Source organism: Schistocerca serialis, chromosome 12 (genome assembly GCF_023864345.2).
Source record: "Schistocerca serialis cubense isolate TAMUIC-IGC-003099 chromosome 12, iqSchSeri2.2, whole genome shotgun sequence".
In the NCBI taxonomy this organism is placed as follows: domain Eukaryota; kingdom Metazoa; phylum Arthropoda; class Insecta; order Orthoptera; family Acrididae; genus Schistocerca; species Schistocerca serialis.
This window is the reverse complement of record NC_064649.1, coordinates 33,206,815-33,227,612: the sequence shown is the minus strand read 5'-3', so window position 1 is coordinate 33,227,612 and position 20,798 is coordinate 33,206,815. Positions and strand designations below refer to the sequence as shown.

At 40.1% G+C, this 20,798-nt stretch overlaps 1 protein-coding gene across 3 annotated transcripts in view; it reads left to right on the top strand.

Annotated features, from left to right (window-relative positions):
• LOC126427901 (uncharacterized) overlaps positions 1-20,798 on the top strand; it is a 98,685-nt gene that overhangs the window by 52,753 nt on the left and 25,134 nt on the right. For all 3 annotated transcript variants that reach the window (XM_050089787.1, XM_050089788.1, XM_050089789.1), the window contains 3 exons: positions 2,567-2,871; positions 5,403-5,630; positions 20,242-20,421. In XM_050089787.1, the coding sequence (XP_049945744.1) occupies positions 2,567-2,871; positions 5,403-5,630; positions 20,242-20,421 (713 nt within the window). The remainder of the gene's footprint in view (positions 1-2,566; positions 2,872-5,402; positions 5,631-20,241; positions 20,422-20,798) is intronic.

Sequence of the window (20,798 nt, the reverse complement as noted above, 5' to 3'; positions counted from 1 at the left end):
AATTTTCATTATTAATAAGATCTGCTAATTTGGTGCTATGCTCCGAAAGGAAAGCTAAGACTTCCAGTCTTAATTCGTACAACCGAGAGAGTACATTCACACGTGAGTGCCACCTCACTTCTGTGTGGAGAAGCAGGGAATGATGAAGGTTTCCCATATCTTCACACAGTATTGTGAAAACTCTTTACTTCAACAGCCTTGATTTTATGTAGTTAATGATTTGAATGGATTCGTTTCGTAGCTAAAGCATTTCTGTGGAGAGCACAATGACTGCTGCTGTAATTCTTGGCGTTTTCTTTTGTTTTTGTCATTGCTCCGACTGTAGGACCCATCATAGCTTTTGCACCATCTGTGCACACACACCTATGCAAATAGGTGTGTGCAAACCTCATTAGTTCTTCAAAAATCATCCAATAGACAGAATTTCAGCACCAGTTGTGTTGGCAGGTAGTGGTCTGCACAACAAGAGGTCCTCCTCAAAACATCCAGAATATTCATAACGGACAAAAGCCAATAAAATCGCTAATCCTGCAACATCAGTGGATTCATCTATCTGCAGAGAAAATGAATTGTGTTGGATGCGAGAAACAAGAGTGTCTTCCACATCACTTGACATGTCAACAATGTGTCTCTTGACAGTATTGTTTGATAATGGCACCGAAGATACAAGCTTTACTGTCTTTTCGTCTAGCATGCAAGAAACAATATCATTAACACACGGCTTTATGAGATTTTCTGCAATGGTATGAGCTTTGCCTGTTTTTACCACTCGATAACTAACCAAGAAAGAAGTTTTTAATGAATTTTCATTAATTGTTTTTGCATGAGTTTTCATGCAATACTGAGAAGCAGCTAGTTCAGCACTCTTCCTTTCGAAAAAACCAATGTCTTTAGCCTGGAAATCCAGGTGAGTACCTTCAAAATGATGGTGCAATTTAACTGGAAGCATTGAACTGTTCAGAAAGACTCACGCACAAATTACACACTAAGCCTTACCCTCCTCTGTCTCCATAAAGCCCATTTCTAAATAGCTTTCGTTGTGCTTACGCTTCTTGGTTATTCCACTTCCACAGGATATTGCAACCAATGGAGTACTTGCAGCGTTTTCACATAATAAATCCGGCTGTGGAGCTTCTTGTGATTGTTCTTCTTTTGGTCATCCTCCCTCCTCATTCATTTCAACTGGAAACTTCCCTTGTTGTGAAGGCGATGGAGCAACTGCACCCTTCTTCAATGATCCTGACTTCAGCCACCAATCCATGTTAGAAGTAATAATCTGGTCAAAAATCGACTTATGAAATAGGTAGTGCACTGACAAAGCAAGTTTATCACTTAATGATGCCTTGGGCTGCATACGTGCAAGCGAGCACTGTGATTGGTTGACTAAGCTCGCTCCACACATGCGTAAAAGGTTTCAGCGCATCTAGTGCCATGAGACGGCGCACAAATGCCCCCCGTATTGTTGCCAAACGGTCGATCAGAGAAGCCGCATTCTCCGGCACTAAACTGTGTATGTGGTCTCACTTAGGAACCGCAACGGCTGCTTGGGAATACGACCTGAAGTAAAAGTACACATGTTTTTCACAGTGATAAATTTGATTTTCACATTTTTATTCAATAATTTTACTTATTATTTTACACGATTTGGTGAAAGGTGGCCACGGGCCGCCTAGAAAGAGCCGGCAGACCACGAAGGTGTCCGCGGACCACATGTTAGGAAGCCCTGTAATAGGCCATACCACATGGTTACAACCACCTTATTGTCTCACCAATGCTACACCAGTTCCCATGTCTTGTGTTTGTTTCTTGTTTCTTTTGGTGTTTGTATTAAAATAGCACTGATCACTTTTCCCATTTTCTGTGGTAATGCAAAATTTCAAAGCAGTGGATATTTTACAAATAAGTTACTTGTTTTTAAAAAGATTTATTTAAAAAACAAAAATTTTAGCACTGCTTGTATAACTGATACATTAGTTTTTTACCTGGTTAGTAATTAAAAAAACCTTGTTATAACTAAGACCAAACAAACCTCAAAAAATATGGGCTATTCAGAACTAAAAACTGGTATTGGTTTTAACTAGTCAGTTTTTGCAATCTTTAGTTTAGTGGTGGCCCCTTACACATATATGTAGCCTGCTGTAATTGTGAAAATGTTAGAACTTCAGCTGCTTGTGTTGTGCCTTTGCTATTGATTTAATGATAAAGCTTAAGACGACTTAATAAAAATCATGAAGTAACCAGGCATTGACCAAAGATGGGTGGGGAGGAAGCAGCTATGACATTCACAGTTGGAACTCTCTATATTCACCAGATGAGACTAAAACAGGTTTCTAGTGAATACTGGACATTTCTTACCAGACAAGAAGTCAGTCTGGTGAGTGTGGACGGTGTAGCTGCATGTCTTTTATTTGCAACTAATACTGACTTACTTGCCTTTACAGAGTGCTCCACCTGTAACGTTGCTGTGCAACTTTTATGGCTGGCAATTATTTGTATGCTTCAGAACACACAAAAAAATCTTTTAAACAGGTGCTTGTGTAGAAGGGGATCTGTTATTTGGTTGCAGGTGCTAAAGAACTTGGTAGAGAAGTGCTCCAGAATACACACACTGAGGATATCCAGTAGACTGCTGGTATCTGAGAAATTTTCGGAGGCAGTGTCACATATGCAAAACCTCCATGTACTGATTCTGGAAGGATATTCCACAGAAAGCCCTCCTGCACTGCGACCTTTGGCTGATGGGTGCCCACAACTGGCCGAGGTTGACTTCGGATTCACAGCTGTCGATATGTATGATCTGAAGTATTTCCTGAATGCCAAGAGGAACACCCTTAAGTCTTTGCATATAAAATGGACAATGGTTGTTGAAAGGTGAGTTGGAGAGTAATTGTTTAAAAATATGGCATCTCAGTTCTTGATTGCTATTTTTTATTTTCAATAACTGGTTTCAGGCTAGCTGCCCATCTTCAGATCTGTTAGATAAAGTTAAAAATATAATTAACAAGAGAGATATAGTTGCTGATAGAACTATCTTAGTTTACAAAAAGAAATTTTGGAATGTATTAATTGCCAACGTACCATATATTGCAATTACAGAGTAACCTGTCAGTACAAAACTATTGGTTCGCTGTCATAACTAAAGTAATGTTTAATCTATTAAAACCTTATATCACAGTTTGGAGAAACTTGATTGGTAAAAGTAAAAAGCGCCCTCTATCTGTAAGAATAGGGCAGACAGAGCGGATGTAAAGGATAGTAAACGTGAAGTGAGCAAAATAAATGAACAAATGTAGGTCCTACATAAAGGTCCAAAAAGTCTCTTCCTCAATGTACTCGAACAGATTGAAATATACACTCATCAAATGAAAAACTCAGACCTACTACTTAATGAACAAAGTGATTTTATGCACAGGAGTTATTATGAGATTTTTAAAGACATGTTTTAGGCTTACTCTTGAACGCAGCAGCACACTCCAGTAATAACCAGCTGCAGCGGAACGGCCCTCAGCCTACTGGCGGCTAGGTGAATTGGGCGCGGCCGAAGTTTGACGTGGCGCTGTATACGTTCTGACATAGGGAAATCCTCTCCACCATCAATCAATAAAAAAAAGAGGAAACGCACATTTTCAAAAGTATATGTATATAATAGAGGGAAACATTCCTTGTGGGAAAAATATATCTAAAAACAAAGACGAAGTAACTTACCAAACGAAAGCATTGGTATGTTGATAGACACACAAACATACACACAAAATTCAAGCTCTCGCAACCCACAGTTGCTTCATCAGGAAAGAGGGAAGGAGAGGGAAAGACGAAAGGATGTGGGTTTTAAGGGAGAGGGTAAGGAGTCATTCCAATCCCGGGAGCGGAAAGACTTACCTTAGGGGGAAAAAGGGACAGGTATACATACGCGCGCACACAAGCGCGTGCGCGCTCGCACACACACACACACACACACACACACACACACACACACACACACACACACACACACACACACACACATTCTGCTCGTGTCTGTGTATGTGCAGATGGATATATGTGTGTGTGTGTGTGTGTGTGTGTGTGTGTGTGTGTGTGTGTGTGTGTGTGTGTGTGTGTGTGTGCGCGCGCGCGCGAGTGTATACCTGTCCTTTTTTCCCCCAAGGTAAGTCTTTCCGCTCCTGGGATTGGAATGACTCCTTACCCTCTCCCTTAAAACCCACATCCTTTCATATTTCCCTCTCATTCCCTCTTTCCTGACGAGGCAACCGTTGGTTGCGAAAGCTTGAATTTTGTGTGTATGTTTGTGTTTGTTTGTGTGTCTGTCGACCTGCCAGCACTTTCATTTGGTAAGTCACATCATCTCTTGTTAATTATATTTTTAACTTTATCTAACAGATCTGAAGATGGGCAGCTAGCCTGAAACCAGTTATTGAAAATAAAAAATAGCGGACAATGACTGAAATGCCATATTTTTATTCAAAGAATGATCGCGGCAATCCCAATAAGACAATCATGTCTAGTTTTGATAGTTATTGTTTGGCTTTTGAGAATGCTTCACATGTGTTAAGTCTTTCCAGACACAAAGTTACCAGGGCATCCAATTGAAAGACTTGTTCCAATACTTTAACAAGACATTATTATTATTATATAATTTCTTAACGATGGGTATACTTCTGATGGAAAATTAATGTTTTATTTTATGGCCACATTTGGCTTTATTTTTTGTCAAATCATGTGCTGTTTTGTATCAAATATCATGTTATTTTTGGCAAATTAGTTGTTATTTTTACCAAATTAGTTATTATTACCAAATTGTTATTTTTTAGCATATTGGGTGTTTTTGCCACATTCAGTGTCATTTTTTGCCAGAGTAGTTTTTTTTTTTCAAAATTCAGAGGCTTTTTGTGAAGTTCATTTTGTTTTTTGCCATATTCATGTCATTTTTGCCAAATTTGGATTTTTTTCCCCTATTTCGGTGGTCCTTCTTTTAAAAGCTGAAAGGGTCTCTATTTATTTATTTATTTATTTAATTATTTTTCACAAATCGGGTGTTAAGTTTTTGACAAATTTCTGTGCCATTTTCAATTATCAGATTTTGTTAAATGGGAAATTTACTGTCATTTTAAGATTATACACGAACCACAGTCTTGAGGAGATTAGAGGTCAAAATGCAGTGTTAATATTTAGTAACTACCAGTTACAAATATTAGTAAAGTGCAATTCAGAGTTATAAAAATTTTTACAGCAAAATTACAATTTTCATGATACTTCATAAAAATGGCTGTTTTTTTTAAACCTGTTACTTTTTGCATTATTTTGCACCTTACATTACTGAGAAATTTTCCTGTTCCTAGATATTAATAATTAGAGTTATAATAAATGGTGCATTATTTCTTGGGACTTCTGAAATGTGACAGGAGGGATAGATTTCCACGAGCGCCAGTTCTGTCTCTCTACTGGTTTGTCCTGCCGTTGCTGACAGTCTGTGCTGACAGCTTGGAATGTCTGGAACTTTACGAGTACTGCATACTTGGCAATGATGCAAGGGAGGCATTTACTGCCCTGGGAAGCCTGAAGAACTTGCAGGAACTTAGGATGCCAATTCTCAAACTAGTACAGCCTGGTGCAGCTGCTCCAGCATTTAAGTAAGTTAACGTGGTGAACACACACAATTTTTCATAAATGTATAGTCTATTGGGAAATGCATTGTAGTGAAGTTTCTACAGCATCGTTCCTGTAGAGCTGTTCTCTTACTTGGACAGTCTCTTCACCCTGTCTGCTTTGTTGGTTGGGTCGCATGCTGTATTGGACTGACAACAACTGCCAGTATTAGGTTGTTTTAATGCACATAGCTTCTGTTATAATCCCAGTAGTCACTTAATCCTCTAACAAGAGATTTTTATTGAATATAATTCAGTGCCTGTTTTCAGGAGCACGGTACCTATCAAAATATTTCAAAACCTCACTATTGTATTTACTATGTGATTAAACGACGGTGGTGTTCCTGTGTCAGAGGCGATATCTTTGTCTTCCCTCAAGTCTCTGAATGCTGTCCTGTCTGCTGGGGTACTGTTAAACGCCATAAATGGAGACCAAGTCAAATTGAGGCATACCTTTTGCAAAGTTTATTTTGTAGCATTGAAGTATGAGGGCTATCCACAAAGTACATTACATTTTGGAATTAAAAATAAATAAAGTATTGGAATTTTTTTTTATTATATACAGATGAAAGCCACACTTAAATACTACTTTTCTACATAGTTGCCATTTAAATTAAGGCACTTATCGTAGCGATGGACGAGCTTGGAAATTCCTTAGTCGTAAAATTCGGCCGCCTGCACCTTCAACCACGTAATGACTGTCTTTTGGGACAGAAAAGGTGTGATTTTTGTGTATTTCCTGGAAAGAGGCACTACAATAAACTCTCAAAGGTATTGCCAAATTCTGCACAACCTCTGAAGAGCAATACAAAACAAACGCAGGGGAAAGTTGGGCTCAAAGATCTTGCTGATTCACGACAACTCCCGGGTCCACACGGCAAATGCCACTCGTGCAGTTCTCGAATCTTTTAAGTGGGGGTTGTTTCCTCATCCGCCGTACAGTCCCGACCTGGCACCGAGCAACTTCCTCTTATTTCCAGCAACGAAGAAGTGGTTGGCTATGCAGCGTTTTGATGAGGACGCACAGCTTCAAGAAGAGGTAACCACGTGGTTGAAGGCGCAGGTGACCGAATTTTATGACGAAGGAACTTCCAAGCTCGTCCATCGCTACAATAAGTGCCTTAATTTAAATGGCAACTATGTAGAAAAGTAGTACTTAAGTGTGGCTTTCATCTGTATATAATAAAAAAAAATTTCCAATACTTTATTTATTTTTAATACCAAAACGTAATATACTTTGTGGATAGCCCTCATATATTGTGCAACAGGCTGTAATAATTAATCGTGACTGTTTCCAGATGTACAGAAATAATCATTTTAATGTTTATATATATATAAACTTGCCAAAATATGAGGGTGAGTCAAATGAAAACGTTAAATATTTTTTAGATATTATTTATTGTGCAGAAGTGGTACAAAGCTGTATCACTTTTCAACATAATCTCCCCCACGCTCAATGCAAGTCCTCCAGTGCTTACAGAGTGCACAAATTCCTTTAGAAAAAAATTCTTTTAGTAGTCCGCGCAACCATTCATGCACCGCGTGGCGTACCTCTTCATCAGAACGGAACTTCTTTCCTCCCATTGCGTCTTTGAGGGTCACTTGGGGCAAGGGCTGATGAGTATGGTGGATGAGGAAGACACTTAAAATGCAGGTCTGTGATTGTTGCAACTGTTGTATGGGCAGTGTGGGGCCTAGCATTGTCATGTTGCAAAAGGACACCTGCTGACAGCAATCCACATTGCTTTGATTTGATTGCAGGTCGCAGATGATTTTTTAGAAGATCTGTGTATGATGCACTGTTGACAGTGGTCCCTCTAGGCATGTAATGCTCCAAAATGATGTCTTTTTCGTCCCAAAAGAGAGTCAGCATAACCTTCCCTGCTGATGGTTCTGTTTGAAACTTCTTTGGTTTTGGTGATGAGGAATGGCGCCATTCCTTGCTCGCTCTCTTCGTTTTCGGTTGGTGGAAGCGAACCCAGGTTTTGTCCCCAGTAACGATTCTTGCAAGGAAGCCATCACCTTCTCATTCAAAGCACCGAAGAAGTTCTTCACAAGCATCAATATGTCGTTCTCTCATTTCAGGAGGCAGCTGTCGTGGCACCTATCTTGCAGACACTTTGTGAAACTGGAGCACATCATGCACAATGTGGTGTGCTGACCCATGACTAATTTGTAAACATGCTGCAATGCCATTCAGTGTCACTCGGCGGTTTTCCTTCACTATGGCTTCAACTGCTGCAGCATTCTGTGGAGTCACAACTCGTTGCGCCTGACCTGGACGAGGAGCATCTTCCACTGAAGTCACACCATTTGCGAACTTCCTACTCCATTTGTAGACTTGCTATTGTGACAAACATGCATCACCGTTCTGAACCTTCATTAGTCATTGAATTGCAATAGGTTTCACACCTTCAATACGCAAAAACCAAATAACAGAACGCTGTTCTTCCCTGGTGCAAGTCGCAAGTGGGGCGGCCATCTTTATACTGATACTGTGACGGTGTGTGTGCATCTGCACTGTGCTGCCACCTACAAGCTATTCTGCATGCTGTTTGTAGCACGCTTACCAACTTACGGGATAACGCCATGAAATTTCGATTTGTTGTTACAAATTTAAGGTTTTCATTTGACTCACTCTCGTATGACATTTTGAAGAGGTGATAAATAGCCAATGAAAAGCTAATTTTTGAAGAACACAAATCTTTAAGTACAAAATATGAAATAAATGTTGGTATGAGAGAAGACTGTTACAAGTACATTCAGGTTCAAATGGTATCTTAATTTAGAGAAAATGTTGCCTCTCTTGATAAAGTTATGATTGATGAAATATAAAAGCACTGAGCTCAGAACGATTGTTATTGAAGTATATGAAGTGAAACTTTAAATTACCATAATTTTCGCATTAAATGAATAATGTGTGTGAATACATGATAGTAATTCAGTGGAATGTACAAATATTGTAATAGCACTCTGAGTCTGCAGAGATTAAATTTCAGTCCAAATGATTAATTTGTAACAAACCTAAAAAATGTATCATAAAATACACAAAAATAAATATGATACAAAGCCCAGTTTCATTAAAACCCATAATATTGCATGTTATCAATTTAAAATACTAATATTTCAAACTATGAGGGTGATCCAAATGAAAACTTTAAAAGTCCTATAATATTTTTAATTGTAACAATGAACAAAAAACATACATGTCATTTTTTGACAGTCTCCCTGTATCCACATATTCCACCACTTCAGAAGCACATTGCTACCATGCTGCAAGAATTCCTTTGGTCATGTGTATAACCAGTCATGCACTGTAGTTTTCACCTCTTTGTCTCTTCTGAAATGGCTGCTTCTTTGAATGCACCAAACAGATGAGCTGCTAGGAGCAAGGTCTGGTGAATGAGGATGATGTACCAGACATTCAGATTTAATTTCCTGAATAGTCTCAGCTGTCTTACAGGCTATATGCTGTCGGGTATTGTCATGCTGTAGTGATACACGATGATGCCAGAAGTCCTCGTTTTTTTATTCCTGATTTTTTTTTTAAATTCCTGATTGCACACAAATGTCTGCAAACAGCAGAATGTGTCAAAGGCTTAAATAATGAAGACTATGCAATACTTCATAACAACAAACTGCTTTCGATAAGCTTGACATCACAATTATTTACTTTAGGTTCGTTTGAGCGGTTGCCAGCGGGCCCATGCACTTGAGCAATTGAGTCGCATATGAGCAGTACCTTCTGTTTCTTACTACTTGAAGTGGGCTGTTAGCTGTATCAGTAGTAGCAACAAGCTGTCAGATGCTACCCAGAAAATTTTTTCTTATGCACCCAATCTTCTCCATGTGACCCATGTTTATGTTTCATGATTTGCCATTTTTGCTTGTTTAGAGCTCTCACAGCAAACGAAAATAAAACAGATTTCTATGGCCGGGAGTTATCAACTGAATTAAAATACATTCACATAATTACAGAAGGCTAAAATATGTTATTACTCGCAGTTTTCCGATTTTATTTTATTTCCGTGTTTCTAGCAGTCAAGCATTAACTGTCTTGCAGAAAAATGAAGTTATTTTTGTTGGTTTGCTAAAGAAATTTGAACATTATTAATTTTTTCTGTGGAGGCAGTCAATTTATTTGAAATGAAGTGTTTCATTCCACACTCTTGGCTAGTTTCAACTGTTTGCTGAATTTCAAGTACATGTTTTCATCCTTTGGCATGTATGGCATTATGCCATAATAAAGAAAATTTACATCCCAAAAACCACACTGAAAAACTTAATATCAGGTTGGAGCTTCCATTTGTCTAAAACATCCAACACACTCACTCATATACTTAATAGTCTCCCAAATAAATGGTAACTCAGAAGTTAGTCTCTGCACACTGCTGTGTCCATAGGGTCAGAGGAGTCCAAAACAAACAGAAGTTGTGTTGTGGGTAATGTGGGGATTGTTTTCCACTTTTTTGAAATCTTACTAAACAAAAAATTTTAAGTAAAAGTGAATAATTTTATTTTGCTGTTTTATTTAGCTCTGTTTACCTTTTTTCTTCAGGCTTGATTTTTTCTGAAAAAGGGAAAGTCAGAAAACAAACATATTCATTTTTCTCTTAATTTTCTACATATTTTGTATTAAAATTTTAGGTAAATGCAAATTACTGTAATTATGTGAATTTTACTGTAACGATTTACCTCCATTTACCTTTTTTATTTTCTCTTAATTTTATAATAAAATTTATGTTTTTTGTAATATTTACATGAAGGGAGCAAGGAATTAAAATGTGTGATAGTAGAAGGAAATTGTAGGTACTTGCTAACTTTCTTAAAAGTAAGCTCTATGAATCTCAACATACGAATTAGCATTTTAAGCCAAATTATGCATTTTAGTATAGTTTAAGAAATTCTGATGCTCTTGGAGTATTCTGATATGTCCTGTTTCTTTTGTGACGTAATGTAACACCTGTTAATGCTACATACATGCAAACATATGGGCTTCCTGCGTTATCGTAGCTGCGCACATGCAGTAACAGCTGTTTTCTGGTGCTCTCTGGCAACTGCTGAAACGCACCTATTTCTAACATGTAGCTGTAAAATATTGCAAATGGTGGTTTGAAAAGAGTTACTTTCAAAGTGAATTTCCTTTTACACAAGATGAATTATGCTACATGTGTGAATGTTCGAATGTCTTGAATCACATAGCATTTGACTCTCATTTAAAACTTAACACTTCGAGGACCAGCCGCTTACAAGAACTTCGGGCACAGAAGACAAGACATTTCTGACATTATTTAAAATTTTACTGGAACATTTGTGTGATGTAACACCCAAAAAAATTATATGTGAAAGCTTAGCTTTTCCAGTAGCTGTATTATGAATATTAATTTGTGTGTTCACGCTACTTAACAATGGTATTGCTATTGGCTTATTACATCATGTGTCCTATGCTCTGAATATCTGCTGCCATTGGCTGGCGAGATCACGTGACATGAGCTGTGATTGGCTTACAAAATGCATCGAAATCTCTGTTTCAGTGCTTTGGAAACTAATGTGCTATGTTTGGTGGGATTCGACTTTATACTTTTGTAATATGAAGATGTGCAGTGTGCATGTTGCTGCACATCAAAGATCTTTCCAAAACACCTTCTTTCTTTTTTTTTCTTTGAGGGGGGAGGCATCATTTTCTAGAATGCCAGGAAGCTTTATGCTGGTGTATAAAACCTTAACCATTGAAAGGATTGATAAGTTTTACAGTTCCAAGGGAAAATATACTGTCTTAACATGGAAAAAGTATATGTTAGCCCAGGTATTTTTAAACGGGAAATCCAGGAATTTTTTTTCCTTGTCCGCATATACACCCTGGTACTGCCATTCTGCAATGAATTTCGATTTGTTTTTGACACTTTTACTATACAAAAAATGCATTGCAGATCGCTGCTCAGTCACTCTCTGAACCCCCAAGGAACACTACTGCCAACGAACAACTCTTATCTCACAACTTTTCAGAATTGTACAGAACTTTTAAGGTTTTTATCTGACTCAACCTTGTATATTAGTGGGCGGGGTACATTATGAAACTAGCCTCCAAGCGTAGTGACTTCTTAAATGAAAAATGACTTAGTTTTCCTATGTTTATTGGGTGCTGGAAGATAGCTGTCATCCACTGTGCAGCAGATTTCTCTGCTTTCCCTGCATCTGCAATAAATACCTACTGTATGACTGACTGTTGTGCAGAATTGAATATGATGTGGTTTTTTTTTGGAATTAAGGGAGTTCATTGTCAGAGAACCACTTGCTAATTCTTTGAGAAACATCATTAACAATCTCTTCTGTTGCTTTTGTTCTAATGGGCTTTATTATAAGACTAGTATCATTTGTAAAAGGCCCAATTCCACATGTTCAATTCAAAGTGGAAGGTCATTCACATATATAAGGAATAGGAGTGAACCCAAAATTGGCCCCCAAGGCAGCTCACTACTCTTTTGAGTAGGTGCTTGGCTTTCATGGGGCCCTGGCTTTGGCAACATTATTTCCTTTTTGTTCTGAATGCTTATACGTCCACTATCCCTTTCTCCCTCTGCCTTTCTGTTGGATGGTTTTCTTGGTGCCAACCTTGCTTGGACCTGGTTTATGATTGGGCCCAGTCTCTGTGAAAGGACGGTCCTCTTTCAATGCATTGAGATACGACCCTAAAATGTTCTCTTCCCTGGCTATGCCATGGGAGGAACGTAGGGCTAAGCGGCAAGCAGAGCAATATCCCCAGCAACACTTAGTTTGTACAAGGACTGATGGCGATTCCTTTTTAGCCACAAAGTCCTTGTTCTTTGTGGAGAACTTGGAAGACAAGTTTGGGGAAGTGGCAGCCACCTCTAAAATGAATAGTGGGTCAATTCTGATCAAAATGGCATCCCCTGCCCTATCACAGGCACTGCCCTCTTGTAACAAGCTGAGTGACATACTAATGACTGTCACTTCCCGTAACAGTCTAAATTTAGTTCAGGCCATCATTTTCCACAGAGATCTGCTCGTACAATCTGATGAGGAGCCACGGGCCAACTTTGAGCGACAGGGTGTACACTTTGTCTGTCATGTACATGGGGGCTGAAGGACAATAGGATTGCTAAGGTGCCTTCATCTTGGCCTTTGAGGGCAATTCATTGCCTGAAAAGGCCAAGGTGATGGAATACCAATGCAATGTCAAACTGTATGCTGACAACTTTTGCCTCTTACTATTCCTCCTCTAGTGTTGGCGTCACTGCAAGGCACAAAATGAATGGTGCAAGCATGGGCCCTCATCCATGGCTTTCGGTTTTCTGCCGCCAAGACTTGCTTCATATACTTCTGTCAACGTTGATATATATCCACTACCAGAACTTTACCTTGACGACCAACTATTTAATGTGGTGGAGACTTATTGCTTTTTAGGACTGGTCTTCGATTCTCAGTTGACATGGTTTCCCCATCTTTGCCATCTTAAGCAAAAGTGCTGGCTGCACCTTAATACACTTTGCTGCCTGAGTAACACCAGCTGGAGAGCAGATCGCATTACCGTTCTGCAGCTTTACAAAGTCCTAATACAATCGTGCCTTGATCATGGGAGTCTGGCATATGGTTCGGCATCGCCCTTATCATTGCAGTTACTGGATCCAATACCTCACTGTGGGATTCAATATGCGACAGGAGTCTTTTGAACTAGCCCTGTGAGCAGCTTACTCATGGAGGCTGGGGTCCCTCCATTGCGAATCAGGTGCCAACAACAGCTTGTCAATTATGCTGCCCACGTTCACAGCTCCCCTAAGCATCCGAACTTCCATCTCATCTTTCCAAACACAGTGATCCATCTCCCACAATGGCAGCCCTGATCAGATATTACAACCACAATCTCAAGTCACTAAAATTTTCTACCCTTCCAGTGCTGAGTTGCCCAGCATGTGAGCAGGAGTCAGTAAGTAGTGTGGAATGCTCCAAATTTTTGGGCATATATGTTAATGAAAACTCGCAGTGAAGTGGAAGAAGCATATCATTGAGCTTCTCAAACAATTACATTCAGCTACTTTTGCTCTTTGTATAATTGCCATTTTCGTTTGCTGGGTATGGGCTTGGCCACCCTGGGGTTCCTGAGCTGGGAACTGGTAAGTGCCCCCCGTTCACTGTCACCATACGCTCTGGGCATGCTTCAGTGACCACCAAGCAGTGCAACGGTGGAACATTGTGTGTCTCAGGAAATGGGGATCTTGGCTTGAATGTCCGGATTGTAAGGGTGGAATAAACCCCAAAAAAAAAAATCTCAATCTCAAAGTGTGCTGTGCACTAATGAGGTGCATGGCTGTTGTGATGGAACAGTTGTTAGTGGGCAACCTCTGAGGAATCTGCCACACATCAGTTGTATTTCCTCTTCCACCTCCCAGCAGAATGGGTGAGCTGCTGGCAGGTGCTAACACCCAGTCAAATACAAAGGCTCATGTAGCCAGTCCTCTCGACTCAAGGGTTATACAGAATTTGTCCAAGAATAGTAACAGAAGACATGCCACCAGTCAAATGTGTTTTTAATTATTAAACAGAAAGAGGACAGTTTCAAAAAGGTTTCACCTTTTTATATTCAGAAAGGTTTGGAGGGCATCACAGGTTCACTGTAATCTGTCAAACGACTGCATAATGACACATTGTTGGGCCTTGGAGAATATGCCATCAACACGGAGCTTCACAACTCCTTGAACCATAAATAGGGGTTGTGACCTGTAGAGATCTTGTTGACATTCCTGAGGAGGAATTGAAGAATGAGTGGGCTCAGGAGGGGATTGTTGATGTGCAAAATATATTGAAAAGGGTAGATGGGGGATCTCATAAAATCTAATTCCTTCATCCTTGTCTTCAATAGCATGAAACTCCCAGAGCATATCAAGGCTGGTTTTCTCCGTCTTAAGTGTATGGCCATATGTCCCTAACACAATGCACTGTTTTAAGCGCCAGCACTTTGGGGCCTCCACCTTAGGTTGTAAGGATGAAGCCTTATGTGGCAAGGCTGCCCATGACGATGTTGGCTGCTTCTCCTGTCCCAATTGTGTAAACTGCTCTGAGGATCACCCTGTCTGGGATAGGGATTCTTCCCTGAAGATTGGAAGATACAGGAGATTAAGACTTTGAAATGAATACCATATGGAGAGGCCAAGATGATGTGCAAGGCAATCTCCCGCATTCACTACATATAAGGCTACTTAGACAGCCAACGCTTCTACACAAATCGAAGTTGCTAGTGTCAAGCTGCAGTTGTTTTCAAGCCCATAGCCCCTATGAGAACATCAGAGAAAGCCACCGTTACTGCCATTGTGGAGCTCACGGTACCTCCAAAGGTGGAGTCTTGTAAGAAAAAATCCAATGCTGTCTTTGCCACTGTTGCAGTAGTTCCCACAAAGCCATCCCAGCCCAAGAAAGGAAATGAGAAGCTTCTGTCACGAGCAAAAATGTGTGGTAGACAGTCAGACCATATCAATGTCATTCAATTTGATGGCTCTGCTGCTTCTGCTTCAGAGCTAATGGACTGCAAAGTCTGTCTGGGCAATGATCTCGCCCCAAAGTTGAAACTCCAACCGTTGTGGGCTTCCCACTCTGGTGAAAGTCCAACCATGATAAATGGCTCCCATACTACAGCAGAACATGAATGGCTTCAGGACTCATGTGGAGGAAGTGAAACTCTTGGCAGAGCCGCAACTCTTGTGCTTCTGCTTCTGCTTCTGCTTGTGCTTGTGCTTGTGCTTGTGCTTGCAGGAATGACATATTAAAGCTAGTGATGCGCCTTTGGTGTGGGGCAATACCCTCCACTGTAAGGATGACCTGATTGGGGAACAAACCAAGGGAGGTGGTGTTGTGTTTTTCAATAACACACACTACTCCTCTGCTCTCCCCTTAGTTACTGACCTACAAATAGTAGCCGTTGCAGTCCATGCGAGTCCTATGATCATTGTCTGCTCCCTGTACTTACCTCCGCAGGATGCAATAGATTCTGAGGCTCTCACAGCACTTATTGAACAACTTCCCCAGACGTTTCTCCTATTGGGTGATTTCAATGCCCATAATGTAGTACGGAGCTCACACGGTACTTCCCCATGGGTCAAGTGTTGGAAAACCTCATGATGTCTCAGGAGCTGTGCATCCTCAGCACAGGCAGCCCCACACATTTCTCGGCTGCTACTGGGTCATCCTCTGCCACTGACCTCTCTTTCTGCTCTCCAGCCCTAGCACACTCAGCATAGTGGGAAGCAACTGAAGAACTCCATTCAAGTGACCCCTTCCTGCTGTGGATCCAGCCACTGGATGGAAGACTGCTGGACCAGACGCCACTAAAATAGATGATCAGTAGGGCTAACTGGGTGCTGTTCAGCTAGGAATGGGTGGACCACATAAAGTGTATGATCCACAGTAGTCATTAGGTCATCTTAGAAGGTGATCTGTACCTTGGTGGACAGGTGAGTATTGCTTAGCCATCCATGACAGATGTGCGGCTATTTGACAGTTTAAATGCTGTCCGACTGCAGACAACCTCACAGCCTTTCGACTTAAAAGAGCCAACACTCGACGCATCATTAAAGAGAGCAAAAGCAGTCATGGCAAGCGTACCTCGACTCCATCAACCGTACCACTGGTTCTACGAAAGTGTGGGAAGCCATCCGAAGGATTTCTGGTAAACGCAGGTATTCACTGATAGCAGCAGTGCTGACATGGACGTTTCCATGTTTAGTTTTTGATGGACTACCCACTGGGCCATCTTACCTGTAAATCTGAGGGGTTGGTATGGGTAGTTTACCTTGTTAGCACTGGTTACAGAAAATTGTGGCTTGTGAGGAGTTGCTAAATAATTGTATCCCATTCTTTTTAACTCCATATTCATACTGATTCTGCCATCTGATCTGTTGGTAGCAGTTTGTAACTCACAAGTGATCCCTTCCACTAATTTCATAGATTTTCTTATAACCACCCTCCATACCGCTCGGCAGTCCCAGTACGTGAGGTACGCCTTATGTTAGTTTAGTTGAGGTTGTTCTGTCATGTTTCTAGTTCACAATCACATTGCCAAAAGTCGGCTGGGGAAGCGTTAGACTGGTTGAAAATGTCTCTGATGGGTTTGTCACTAAGCTTACATCCAGTACCTAGTCCATGTTCAAATTCACTGAGCTGTATCACAATGAAATAATCCCTGTCACCTTGTGTACAGGTGCATCCACTTTGTGACATCTAGTGGTCAGTTCCCCTAAAGAAACAGCAACTACTGCATAATAGGACTAGAGATGATAGATGATAGAGTTTCTGAATGAAACAGGTTTGGTTGTCAAGAGAGCAATGCACAAAGCCCTCAGTGGATACCTTAGCAGAATATTGTTAAACGATCTTTTGCAAAACCCAAGGAAATTCTGGTCGTATGTAAAGTTAGCATCCAGTCACTCACAAATAAGACAGGAACTGAAATTGAGGGTACCAAAGCACAAGCTGAAATACATGACATCATTTTCAAATGTTCCTGTACTAAGGAGCACCAAGAAGAATTGCCACAGTTTAAACAGCTTCACTCTGAAAAGTTGAGTGAAATAAGTGTTAGTTGTCAGTGGTGTTGAGAAACAACTGAAATCATTGAAACTGAACGAAGCTCCAGTGCCCAGTGGAATCCCTGTCAGATTCTGTACTGAATTTGCAACCTAGTTAGCTTCTCTTCTAACTGTAATCTATTGTAGATCCCTCCAACAAAAAAAAAAGCCACTGTTCTTGGAAAAACAAAGGTCACACCTGTCCACAAGAAGGGTTGTAGAAGTAATCCACAAAACTACTGTCCAATAATCCTTGACATCAATTTGTTGTAGAATCTTGGAATGTATTCTGAGCTCAAACGTACTGAGGTATCTTGAACACATTGACCACCTCCAAGCCAACCAGCGTGTATCACGGAAATATCAGTTACCCAAAACTCAACTTACGCTGTTCTCACATGACATAATGAAACCTTTTTGCCAGGCAGTAAGATAGATTCAGTATGTCTTGATTTCTGAAAAGCATCTGACTCAGTACCACATCATACTTATTGCAAAAATGTGATCGTATGGTGTATGAAGCGAAATTTGTTACTGGATCGAATTTTTTGGTGGGGATGGTTCAGCAGGTTACCTTGGACATAGTGATGTCGTCAGATGTATAAGTAACTCCAGATTTGTCCTAAGGAAGTGTGTTGGGACCCTTGCTGTGCATGTTGTATCGTAATGGCCGTGTGAACAATGTTAATAGAAACCTCAGACATTTTGCGGATGATGCAGTTATCTGTAATAAACCACTGTCTCAAAGGAGACATAGATATTCAATAAGATCTTGATAAGATTTCAAACTGGTGTAATGATTGGCAACTTGTTTTAAATGTTCAGAAATGTAAAATTACGCACTTCACAAAACAAAAAAAGTAGGGTCCTATTGCCATAGTATCAGTGACACTCAGTTTGAATTCGCCAACCTGTACAAATACCTGGATTTAGTGATTTGTAGGGAATGAAACGGAATGATCACATAGGCTCAGTTTAGGGTACAGCATGCAGTGGACTTAAGTTTATTGATACTATACTGAGAAAATGCAATTAGGCTACAAAGGAGAGAGTGTACAAGTCCTTCATGCAACGTGTTCTAGAATATTGCTCAGGTGTGTGGGACCTGTACCAAATAGGACTAATGGGGTCGTATTGTATGTATACAGAGAGAGGAAGCATGAATGGCACAGGTTTGTTTGGCCCATGAGAGAGTGTCATGGAGTTGCAGAAGAAAATGACCTGACAGACTTTGTAATATGCACCTAAACTGCCTTAAGTTTCAAGAACTGGCTTTAATTGATGACTCAAGGAATATACTGAACCCCCGCCCCCTCACCATGTATCACCCACATAGGGATTGTGAGGACAAGATTAGATTAAGACATGGACAGAGGCATTTAAAGACTTATTCTTCCTGTGCGCCATACATCAGTGGAACAGGAAGAAACCCTAATAACTGGTAAATGGCATGTACCCTCTGCCATGCACTTCAGTGGGTTGCGGGCTATGGATGCAGATGTAGATGTAGATTCTGTGTTACATAGGGGTGTCTGAATAGTATTGATCAGAGAGTGTATTTGTACTCCAGCTCTCAAGATTGACCTGAAAGCTTTAAATTAATTAATTAATTAATTTCTTCCCCTTCTGTAGACAACTCAATACGTCTACTATCCAGTGACTTCTGTTCTTTACTCATAAATTATTTACATTCTGCCAGAGCTTTCACTACCATATTTACTAGGTAAACATTAAATTATTATCCAGGTCTAATTACATTAGACACAAATTTTCTGTGGAATTTGTTGAGTAAAGTGTCACTACTAAAGAGACTCGGCTAACAGTCCTGTAGTGGCATTAATTTGTTAAGATGACTTTCATTATTGGAGAATTGGCATTGCCCTAAGATGGTGGATGTAAGGAATGATGTTCGTTAATAATGGTACCTTAAAGCAACATGTTTTTTTTTTTTGTTTGCTAGTGTACAGAGAGTCTGAATGAACTTCTATCCTAAGAAGCACAGTAACAGCTTTCTTATGACAAATTTTCAGTGCAAGGCACACCCAAACACATGCCCATACTGAACAAACTTATGCATGCCTGCCACTGATTGGCTGCCATTTTCTGACCTGTGATAGTTAGGAAATTTTTGTTCAGTTTGATATTGTCTATCCTTCTCTGACCTAATGATCAGCTTCTTTTTTAGCACCCTTTATAATCATCTTTTTTCACTCTCAGTATTCACAATTGGTAATTGCTCAGGTATGTCTAAAACCAATCTACATTAAGTATTCAATATTTGATACATTCAAACAGTGGAAACCCAGGTAGGAAAATCAACAATGTAGGAAAAGACAGATTGCTACTTACCATAAGGCAGACACATTACTTTGCAGACAGGCACAGTTAAGCTCTAGGCCACAGCCTTCATCACCAATAGAGAAACACACACCATTCATACACACAAGCAACACACCTCACACACACGATTGCCAACTAAGGCAGCTCAAGCATTCTGGCCTGATCTGCCATAGTTGGCAGCTGTGTGCGTGTGAGGTGTGTTTGCTTGTGGTATCAATGGCATGTGTTTCATAGTTTCTCTTTTGTTGGTGAAGGCTGTGGTCGAAATCTTTGTGTAAGTGTCTTTCAGTTGTGCCTACGTGCAACTTAACATGTCTTCTTTATGGTAAGTAGCAATCTGGCTTTTCCTACATTGTTGACATTTGATACACAATCAGGCTTTGCCCCTCATATGTACAACCATACTTGTAAAGAACACAAGTGTTCTAACAGTTCTACCTGGTCCAAATGCGATAAATGATCTGTGACCTATATATTTCAAAAAATGGTAGCATTGTCACCTAAATATTTTTGCAAAAGTTACTTTAGAGTGGTATCTTATTAGCATACCAAAGCAGTAAAAGTTGGTAGGCAGGGTACATGTTAGGAGCTTCAGAGATTTCTTTCTAATTTTTACATATTGAAGAAAAATTAACATTCCATAACATGAGCTACTGTACATACTTGACTGTGTTTTTTAGGACTGGTGGGCTGACAAAACTGAGACTGCTGGATCTGCGAGGAGCATTTTATCTGGACAACGAGACAGTAATTGCCATCAGCCACGGATGCCCTGCTTTGCGGGAACTCATTGTCAGAAATGTCGTGCAACTGTCTGACGCTGCCTTCTCCCAGATCTACCATCTGGAAGATCTTGATATGTGAGCAGTTATGTTGCTGACTTTTCCATGTAGAGCATACAAAGTAATGGGCTGAGCAATGGAAAAAACTGGTGAAGCAGTCAACAGTTGTAATAATTAGTCGCTGATGCCGTGACTGAAATTGTGTTGAGTCATTGAGTAATGACATTAAATAAAAATACACTGGTGGCCATTAAAATTGCAGCACTATCAAGGCAGCCTCCAACAAATATCAGATTGGCATGTAGTGTACGAAACATTTGGATCTGCAAATGATCAGTATTTCAGCACAACCACACATAGTACAGATGGTCCAAAAGTCTGGCAACATCCTCATAAAATCCAAACATAGTATAAAACAGTAAAACAAAAGTCCTTACACATGAGGAAGGGGAGGG